Source organism: Leptonotus elevatus, chromosome 7, assembly GCF_054856555.1.
Source record: "Leptonotus elevatus isolate MCC_2025b chromosome 7, RoL_Lele_1.0, whole genome shotgun sequence".
In the NCBI taxonomy this organism is placed as follows: domain Eukaryota; kingdom Metazoa; phylum Chordata; class Actinopteri; order Syngnathiformes; family Syngnathidae; genus Leptonotus; species Leptonotus elevatus.
The window spans coordinates 22,249,517-22,260,271 of record NC_141245.1 but is presented as its reverse complement, the minus strand read 5'-3'; the positions used below and the strand labels follow the sequence as shown (position 1 = coordinate 22,260,271).

Below are 10,755 nucleotides of genomic sequence, written 5' to 3'. Positions count from 1 at the left end.
CGGCTTATTCCAGTTGATTGCTGCAAGCCATTCGTAACCAACATCGATGCCATCGGACTCCCTCTAATTTTGCAATGAGAGCAAAGTTTGAAGATACCAGTGGTGACATTTTAATCATTGCAAGTAACAAAGTACCTGGTGGTGTCTTTTGGGCTGGGGTTTTACTCAGCAGGTAGAGTTTGGTCCCAGACAAAATGTCCTAATTGGACTTTTAGGACTAATGATGGAAGTTTTCAGTAACAAGAAGAATTTGCTCAAGTAATCAAAACATGACAGCAGATTTCAAAGTCACACAAAGAAAAACAAAGAGACCAAAAAATAAATTCAGTGAGCTTTATTTTGAACTGAAGTTTCAATCTTTTAAGCCCAATAGTTACATTTTATTTTGTGTTGTTTTTAACTCAACTCTTTGTAAAATTAGCTTCACTGAAAATTATGCCAATTGAATTATGACCAAATTTCCTTGAAAATAAAAATAGAACTTAAAATTTGGAGTTTCCCTTTTGAACATTTTCCTTTGGGCAAAAACAAAATCAAAATCCAAAACAAGGGCTTTTTTTTTTAATTGTATTTCCAAACTCTCCATTCAAACCCATGTCCGCGACCTTGCGAACAGACGCAACCCCCACGTGTACTAATGCATCAGCAGCATCCTCCCAGGCAGAAAGTGACACCACATCGAATTGGACACAAACAGAGTGTGTAGTTTTAAATTTGTCACCGCTATCAAGGAGGATTCGTGTGCATTAGGGCAGCAAGACATCCAATTGATCCCACCCCCCAAATTTAAAACGACCTTAAAGAATGAGACATTTTTGGTTAGTACACATATCCAATTGGAGAGTTTGGCAAGATGCTTTTGTCTCAGTCTCTAAGGTTCTCAACGTGGCGACCGCCGGCAGTAGGCAGCATACCATCAAATTCATTCGTCCATTGGTACCAACTTTGAAAACAAAAACAAGCTGGAGTACTGCCGACAAGCCGCCAGGCCGCAGACGGCTGCCGAATGTCTGCAAAATTCTGATCCCCCGCTCGCTCGTTTGTGTTTTGGTTTACTTGAATATTTTCTTCACAAAACAAAAAAAAATCCCTCCCACACCCTGCCCAATTAGCCAAATTGATTGAACTCTTTCAGGGGCCAACACGAGACAGGAGCGGGCTGGGGGATCGCCGTTCCGAAGCAACGATGACGTGAAGGGAACATTTTGAAACAGTCGTCGTTAATCGGAACAGTTTAAGAGCATCTCGCCATAAGAGGGAACCCAAACTTTCCAAAAAAGCTCAGAGGAGCTTTTGTGCAAAATCTGTTTTTTTATGAGGACGTATAACCAAAACTCCCACACAGAACAAACAAAAGGGCAGAAATATAAGCCAGTAACTCAGTCAGAGTTTGCAGTCCAAGCCATTTAGTCATCCGCCATAGCCATTCCCCTTAGTTTTTCTTCTTTTTGTTTTTAAGTATTCTTCTTCAGCAACAAGTTCTTGTTGGCGTGGCTGGTACAAAAAGCCGTCCATGTTATTGCCTGAACTCAACTCTGTGTGTTGTGCCAACCTATGCTGGTTGCTTGAGATATATATATATATATATATATATATACACATATATATATTTATCTTTTTCTTTTTTAACGTGTTGTCGTGCAGAGTGTGACTTCCTGCTACATTTTTTCCCCAGGCAAGTTGTGTCACTGATGCTTTTTCACACGACATTTTTGTGTAAATCAAAATTGGCTGCGGCTTTCTTCCTTGCAAGTCTATGTAACAGGACGGGGATGAAACCGAAGGATCCACCAAGGAAAGCTGCACTGCAGCGAGTCGGACGATATGATCCGATCGTCGCGTTGAAGCTGGCAAAAATCTAATCAATTCAAAGTGCAACTTTCAATAATGACACTTGGCCTCAATGGCAATTCATGCGCAAGGAAGGGGGTCTCTTTTGCTTTAGATTCAACTCATTCTGCCATTTCTAAAATTATAAATAAAGTCACAGGCCAATAGGCAAGTTATCAAACAGTCTCCATTGCTAACAAGTAAATGTGTGTGGGGAGGGTTGCTATTGTTGCAGCCAGCCTTCTTGTTAACCTGTCATAAAACAATTTTAAAATGAAGGTATATACACAGGCTCACAGAGTTAAGTGCGGCCATCCATAGGAAGGTGAGCTGGGTGATTGGTGGTGGTGGTAAAAAAAGAAAATAAAAAATCTCCACTGGTTGAGGAATCCTCATGACTCATGTTGTTGATTTGCTGCACCATCAACTGATTTTTGCTCTGCTGCTGAAGACGAGAGGAAAAGTGTCGGGCTGTTCTCAAAGCAAACGTTTTTCTCTAACTCAAAAGAACGGACAGTCTGGCTTTCTTCTTGGTTTAAGGGGAGGAAAAAAAAAACTCCAGCATCTCTATCCATATGAGGGGGAGGGGAGGATCCAAGTTTGTCCTGCAATGTTAAGCCAGACTGAAGCGCAGCAGGCCCCCGGACAAGCAGAAATGAAACAAGTGGTTATGACTGATGACGACGAGGGTTATTACTTCACAACGAGTTGGACTGCTTCTTAAGGCACTTCATACAAAATGGTTCCAAAAAAAAAAGAACAAAAATGGCAGATGGAGGTGAGACGTTTTTTGGGGAGGGGCGGGGTGGTTGGGTGCTGGCTTCATTGTTAGATAAAATCACATCTGCTTGTCGGGATATCCCGTCCACTTGGTCCCGCACTTTTCTTATAGGGAGGGAAGGTGGTTGGAAGGAATGTCTTCAGTGCAAGCAGTGCAGCATTGAGCCCTGTGAAAAAGGGAAAAGAGTTCTTCCAAAACGCATCCATTAACTTTCACATTCTTGATGAAGGCATCAAAAAAAGATTGTGGATTAAAAAAATTAAATAAAAATCCAGACTGGGGTGGGCGGGGGTCCAAAGGGGAATGGAGGATGGACTTATCTGTGAATGACAAAAAGTTTCAACTTCATGTTTGTTGACAATGTGTACTTTAGAACAGTCGAACCTCACGGACCCAACAGCTTAAAAGTTTTACAAGTCTTAAACATTATCAAGAAAATTGTGCGCATTTGTATTCAGGATAGAACATTTACAATCATAAAAGCCTACTTGCGTATTAACATATAAGACTTTTGAAAGAATGGTTAAGATATTTTAATGCTAACTAAGGCCTCGTTCAACACCTGGGCACTTCCCCCAAATGAAATTGCCTAAGTTGTAAGATGACTTTGAAATTACACTTTGTAACTTTTGTTGGGGCCATAAAAAACAAGGACTTTGACACATTTGTATTGGTAGCAATAGTGGACCCATGTGTCTACTCACCAGCTCATGGTTTAACTTCTTCGCCGCTCTCGCTGTGGTACTCTGCCACATACAAGCTCTTGTCGATGATGCCGGGGATGGGCTTGATCTCTGTTCCCAGCTGTTCTTCGATGCCTTTCAGGTTGAAGCGATCATCATATGTGATCAGGTTGATAGCCAGACCCAAGTGTCCAAAGCGGCCTGAGTGATGAGGATGACGTTTAACGCTTGGTTTTCTTTGTTTTGCTGAAGAAGGTGAAGTCTACGAGTGAGTTCTCACCAGATCTGCCAATGCGATGAAGGTACGTCTCTCCCAGCTTTGGGAAGTCAAAATTGATCACAACATTCACAGCTTGAATGTCTATTCCTCTTGTGAAGAGGTCTGAAAAAAAAAAAAGAGAAAAACACACATACTGAACATTCTTATTTCAACTATAAAGCAAATATTTGACCAGCTGAGGAGTTTTGTGCCAATCAGAAAATAGTCATGTTGAGAGTATGCAGCACACAAAGAGTGATTATTAGCTCATTCACACCCAGCCATTTTCACTGAAGTAACCCCCCTTCGCGTTTTTGGGACCATGGCAATATTAAAAATAAAACGTTTTTATACGGTTTTGGGAGCAAATTAGTTAACTGACCAAACATGTTTCACTTTAATCACAATGGCAGCCAAGAAGAAGAAAAAGCTAGCATGCTTTGGCTTGTTAGCGTCTGAGGAGCAAGAACTAGTAGACCTCGCTACCTTTATTTCAATTCTAGTTGAAAAAAAATCCAAGACTGTTCGTGACTCACCAGTGCAGACGAGATTTCGACAGAGACCGTTTCGGAAGTCGTGGAACACGCGGTTGCGATGTTCCTGGAGAGAAAGGGAAGAACTGAACTCTAAGCTCAAGCTTTCTTCTGATGACAATTTTAAGACTGAGAAGCTTCAACAGAGGCATCAGAATAAAACAGCTGAACATGAGGGATGAGAAAGAACTGCATCCCAACCTGTCTCATCTTAGCATGAATGTAGAAACACGAGTAACCGAGCTGGGAGATCTTCTTGGCAAGGAGTTCCACTCTCTGAGAGGAGTTGCAGAAGATTATAGACTGGTTGATCTGGAGCTACAAGACAAGTGACATACATTTATTTCCCCTCCCCAATAAAAATGTTTAGGTAAAGTTGAACCAGAAAAGTCAGTCTTACCCTGGAGAACAAGGTGTTGAGGCAATGCACTTTTTGCCTCTCGGTGACGTAAGCGTAATACTGAGTCACACCCTTCAGCGTGAGCTCTTCCATGAGGTTGATCTCGTAGGGCTTCTGCAAGTGCGAGTTCTACAAACACAGTGAATACTTGTTTATACTTGAAGCAGCATGAGACCACAAATTAGGGTGTTTTTGTCAATTACTAAGTGCCCTAAGAATGGAACATGTAAGCTTTAACAGCCTACTGGAGCTCAGGCCTAAAACTGTGGCTAAACCTAATTAAGTCTCTTCGCATCACAGGCAAAGCTGAGCCAAGTCACCATCAGACCTGACTAGCTGATTACATGGACACAGAAAGAAACTTGCGGTGTGCACTCATTCTTACAACCATCATTACGAAGATCATTCGAAAACGTACCATAAACTTCTGCACACTGAGGGGGAAGGTAGCAGAGTAAAGCAAAATCTGTCTCTGTTTGGAGAGGAAGCCCAGAATCTCTTCCATCATGACCACAAAGTCCTGAGACAGGAGTTTGTCAGCCTGTTGGTAGATAAGATAAAGAGCAGAGTTAAAAACAACAACAACAACAATGCAGCCAGACAGAAAAATGAAGAGCGCATCCCACCTCATCAAGAACAATCATCTGCACTTGACTGACTTTGGCCACTCCTTTCTTTATTAGGTCTAAAATCCTCCCTGGGGTGGCGATGACAACATGAACTGGGAAAGAAAAACAAAAAAACATTTAAGATCATAAAAATGCAACCAGGTCAGCAGGAGTCCCGCCCGGGTGTTCAAAGTGTTACCAGTTTCATCCAGTCTCATGATGTCATCACGTAGGTTTGTTCCACCCGTGGTCGCCATCACCTTCACTCCTCCCATGTGTTTGCTGACCTGGATACATATTTGGCTTACTTGCAGAGCCAGTTCTCTGGTGGGCACGATCACCAGTGCTGGGTAGGGCAAAACAAAAGATTCCAGTCACATTAAATAGCCATTTTGCATCATTATCTCGTCGTACAGAAGGGTTGGGGGCAAATATTTGCACTCCAGGGCATTTTCGATGTTTATAACTTGATAGATGGGACAGGTCATTTCTTTATGCAATGGATAAAAAAAGAAGAAAAAAAAGTAACAAACCAAGTAGTAATATATGTTAAAGTGTAAAAAAAATAATTATTTTGACTTTATTTTAATACAAATTTTATATATATAATCATGTAAATTACCAGATAAATGCATTTAAATATGCATATTACACAAAATGAATAAGCAAATAATCTAATGAGGATAATTAAGAAATTAACGAAGTAGATTTCAGTGAACCAATGTTGGGGGGGGGCATTAAATGGACAAATAGTAGTCCTCCTGATGTAAAAATGGTCCATAATCGACCCCAAGACATACGTTGCCCACACCACTGCGGTACAGTACAGATATGCCCACCTTGTATATAGTCCCTCTTCAGGTCAATGCGTTCAAGTAAGGGAATGAGGTAGGCGCCACTCTTCCCTGTGCCGTTCTTGGCCCTGGCCAAGATATCCCTCCCCGACAACGCGATGGGAATGCTTTCCTCCTACGAGCAGCAGCAATAATGGATACTTTGATGAGTCGCTCGCAATTGTGACATGAAACTATAATTGATCAGACACAGACAAACATTTGTGTAGGAGGAAACGCACTTGAATGGGAGACGGCTTTTCCCAGCCCATCTCAAAGATGCCCATGAGCAGCTCCCTCTTTAGGCAGTAATCTTCAAACTCGTTGCCTTTTGTTGCAGTCACATCCTGTGGGGCATCAGCAAATGCGACCATTAGCTCATCAAGTCCTTCAATTTAAAGTCAAGCAAATATGTTTCATCTTTTTTTTTATGACAGTCTGATTTTTGTGAAATACAGTGGTACCTCTGAGTTTGAACACAATTCGTTCAATCCGAATTGTTCAACCTCGAAAACACGTTTTCCCATAGGAAATAATGTAAGTGCAATTAATCCATTCCCAAGCTCCAAAACCAGATAATTTCTATTTATGTAAAAACATGTAGACCCTTGTACAGTATTTATACAATAAAAAATACATCACCTTTTTTGTTGTGGTATGATGGCATCAGGGGATGAAAAATGCTATGTGAATGCATGCTTTTGTTCAGTGCTGAGTTGGTGTATTTTAAATTGGGCATATTGTTAGACACTAAGGGGTCCTTATGCGCTGTTTAGCGTCAGGCATGTTGTTAAACAGCTAAGGGGGGTCCTTGTGCCAGTATTTACGGAAGTAGTCACAATAGTTACAACGGCGCAATAATCTCCTTCCTAAATCAACTGTGGTTCGTAGCACTGTACGTTTTTCTTTGGACCTATGTCAAAGAAAATAGTTTGGGATTATTATTTTTTTAGCACTCGCTAATGTACGGAGCACCTCCGGGCGTAATCACGCTCTGACTGGAAATGAGCAGCACGTCGTCTCAACGACCGCAACATGAGCATCCGGCATCGCTCAGCTACCCATTCAAGGTACGTTGGGCTTTGCTTGGGTATTCGAACACCAAGAAACAGGTCAAACTCGATTCTCAGATACTCCGACTTGTACGAGTTCCGAGACGTTTGAACTCTGAGGTTCCACTGTATTAGGGGCCACAAGTACAGAAGAAGTTTAACTACTGTGACAAGTTTAGCCGCAATCGCCGGCACAGTTCTTAACAATTCAGAATTCACCTACTCTGAGTTTGAAATCAAGTATTCACAGTTTTTCGCTATTCACGACAAAGTTCAGTGCCCATCAGGGCAATTAGGCGATTGCGGTAGTTTAATTTTCATACATGTAAAAGGGGGATGAATTTATTCGAAATTAGATTACAAGTTTATTCAAAGTTTTTAGGATTAAAAAAAATACAAACCGAAGTTCTCATCCTCATGTCCTTTGGTGGTAATTTCAAATTCTTCTTCCAGTCATCTCCAGGCCTGCAAAATGTCCAAACTCTCATGAGAAATAATCACACGAAAGCACAAATCTGTCACGATATCAAGTTTTCCCAATCTGTTTAAGACAAGCAACTTACTTGATGACAGCGTTAGTCGTGGGGGCTGTCTGGGCATTACCATTGTTGATTGTGCCTTTCATCTGGTTTAGTGGCTGTTGGGGCGCTCCTCCACCGCCACCTGGCGCTCCGGCTGGCTTCACCGAGCCCCGGAGCTGTCCATTCTGGTTCGACAAGCCCAAAATGACTGGGTTCTCCGTCCTGGCAGTGCTCATGTTTTCTCCGTAGGTTATTAGTCCAATAACGATAAACCTCAAATGAGGAGTGAATCCACTCAGCTGGAAACACTCACAATTAAAGGTAGTCCTTGCCTCTTCGGGCTATTTGCGCTGTACAATGTGTCCAAATATTTATGCCTGCCACTAACTACACAATATTGCCGTTTCTGGGACATGAAGCAAAAATGTCTCTTCAGTGTTTTTGAACAGATTTCTGTTGGGGATATGGGGGGCTTGAGCAGTTCAGTTTGAGTGGGCTTGGAGTTTGACAGCAGGTGTCTGGAATCCTAACTCCGCGAGGGCTTAAGATGGCTTTTCAAGTGCGGGCAGACTTGTTCGAGCTGGCCATCTCGGGGAGCTCAGAGCCGCTGCGTCCTCTTCGTTGGATTTATATCAACCCTAAAGCACAAAAGTAGTAAGTCATACAACACATAACAAAAAATAATAATAATGTGTGCTAAGGAAGGGCCCCCGACCTCCACCCTTACACTCCATACGGCGTTAGCAGCTAACAGCAAACACTGAGCTCTCCCAAGCAAAATGCAGTCTTAGGACTTTAGATGTAAAATTAGTACGTCCCAATTAAAACCAAACGGGCATTTCCCTGTAAAAGCCATTAAATACGGTTCGTCAAACTAGATCATAGGTCTCAAACTCCGGTGCTGGAGGGCCGCAGTCCTTCAGGTCGCTTCCGTTCTCCAACACAGCTGGTATAGGATCAGCTCATCAGCAAGCTCTGCCTTAGCCTGATAACGATCCTGCTGATTGGAATCAGCTTGTGTTGGAAGAGGGCAACCTCAAAAAACCTGCAGGACCGCGGCCCTCGAGGACCGGAGTTTGACACCTATGAACTCGATGGAGGAGTTAACCCAGAGTTAGCCCGAGCTAGCGTTTAAATGACCAATGACAAAGGAGCGAAGCAAAATAAACCAGGCAAATTTCTACCTCGACAGAGACCATTATTTCCAATTAAACATGTTTGACCAGTCCAAGAGTTTAATCTGTGATCAATTCCCTACATACAGTTAGCAGCTAGCTGCTAACGCGAATTCTTCAAAACGTAAATGAGTAAAAATACACAAAAATAATGTACATAACTTTCAACGTAAAAGAGTAGAGTACATCCCAGACGATACAAAATGGGCATAGACTGTAAAAGCCATAAATGTTTATCTAAAGTGGAGTTCGGATAATAAACGATGACGTAGGAGCTGATAGCACCGGGAAATTAGCTTGGTGTTTTGAAGAAGTCGCCAATACACAAATATGTTTCTACTGTTTTCATCCTCAAAATCAGCAATGTGTGTTATACGGCATTGGTAATTATCACGGTTCCGCTTTTTTTCCCAGCAACACTAACATTCAACGTCAACGAGTGCTAGCTAGCTAGCTGGCCTCCTAACGACGGCGAAACGCGACATTAAATGTACCCAAACAGCACGGCACAGGTGACTCAGGCATCCAGCGGTAGGTTAAAAGCGCACGTCACGTCCGAGCTGAGCCGTTCGTTACCTCAGATAAGTGAAGTGAATCGTCGTTTTTTTGTTGTTTCTTTTCTTTCTTTCTTTTTTTAAGCTTTGTCAAATGGTAGCCGAGAGCACGAATGAGGCTTCTTCTCATCCGAGCCTGCAAGATGGCGTCCACTCGTATTTGAGCCCGCCTCCCACCACCACGATCAGCTGGTTTAATTTCCAATCTCTTAAAAAATAAATAAATCACAAAGCTTCCATAGGTATCATATCATATAAATAGTTTACTGCCCCTTTTACTGAAAAGCATAAAAGTACTGCATCGAATGTAGCCGTCGGTTGTTGTTTTCTCTTTGGCTTTACTATGACGTCACCGGGCCAGGTTATCAAATAATGCAACTATCGCAATCGGTTTTAATTCTGTAACATCGCACTTAATCACTTTATCATTAACCTTTCAATAGCTACCCACATTCCTGTAAAAGTTATATGTCCGTGCCTGAGCTTGCATCAAAATGCACTACAAACATTTCATTAGGTACACTAACCTAGTGTTTCCCATTAAGCCAAGACAAGGCAGTTTACAATATAAAAAATAACAAACAACCCCCACAAAAAAATCAATGTCACAAAAACATACAACGATTATGTGTCCTCTGCTTTCTCGTGCAAGAGTATATCATTGACAGTATATGGGAAACAAGACACCATTTTTGTAGTAAAATAAAATAATTTCCAGGTAAATGAAATTAGGGGCTAAATTCAAATAGTTTAATTTATGTGTCACAGCACATAGAATGGGAATCACTACCCCTAAATCACTGATTTACACCAAGTCCCATTGAGAAAAAAACAAAAACATTTAGCTGATCTTCATTAAAAACTTTACCAGCGCTTATATTCCTAGAAATGTACAGTATATTTATCAATGGAAATTCCGAGCTTACATCATAATTCAAAAATGGCGGTCTTACTCGGCCGGTGAAAAGAAGCTCTCCTCCGCTCATTGAAAAGCATTGGACTTTGGATCGTTGTGAATTGTGAGGATTATTTTGATTTCAAAATGTTACAAAACTACTATAACAGTCTTCCTGGTTTGTATGCTAGACATAAGCAAAAACAATACAATAAATACGCCGTTTGTTTTCACTGTGTAAAGGAAACATTGTATTGTGGGAATCTCAGAAATGCCCGGCTGTTCGGAATTGTCCATAGCATCATGCAGTTTTGTACATTTAATTTACTAATTCTTTTACATACCACTAGAGGGAGTCTTTGTACCACTGGATGTGTACCACACTGAGAAGGGACAAAATAGAACCACTTCAAACCCAGCACAATATTGATCAATTGAGTAAAACTAACTGGAGGTATCTAAGGTACTTACGCCTCTCTCAATCTTTGTGTCTGTCGAGTTTGTGCGAAATCCATCATTGCCACATCGTGAAAAAGACTTCCTTTTTGTCTTTGTATCAAGCGATAGAAGTGATGGCTTTCTATCATATTTGTGACACGTGTCGTGATGGCCTTTCAATAAATGCATAGAT

At 41.5% G+C, this 10,755-nt stretch overlaps 1 protein-coding gene across 2 annotated transcripts; it reads right to left on the bottom strand.

The window, feature by feature from the left end:
* Positions 1–319: 319 nt before the first annotated feature.
* Positions 320–10,600, bottom strand: ddx6 (DEAD (Asp-Glu-Ala-Asp) box helicase 6). 2 transcript variants are annotated; one of them, XM_086080493.1, is made up of 14 exons: positions 10,469–10,600; positions 7,543–8,138; positions 7,381–7,444; positions 6,170–6,274; positions 5,934–6,063; positions 5,294–5,440; positions 5,113–5,207; positions 4,905–5,027; positions 4,487–4,615; positions 4,288–4,404; positions 4,090–4,153; positions 3,575–3,676; positions 3,316–3,495; positions 320–2,931 (listed from the first exon to the last, which is right to left on the bottom strand). In XM_086080493.1, exons 2-13 carry the CDS (start codon positions 7,734–7,736, stop codon positions 3,320–3,322), a joined length of 1,446 nt encoding a protein of 481 aa, XP_085936619.1. In that variant the 5' UTR covers positions 7,737–8,138; positions 10,469–10,600; the 3' UTR covers positions 320–2,931; positions 3,316–3,319. The 2 variants fall into 2 exon arrangements, with proteins under 2 accessions (XP_085936619.1, XP_085936617.1); XM_086080491.1 differs by lacking the exon at positions 10,469–10,600 and adding an exon at positions 9,252–9,422.
* Between the last annotated feature and the right edge of the window lie 155 nt (positions 10,601–10,755).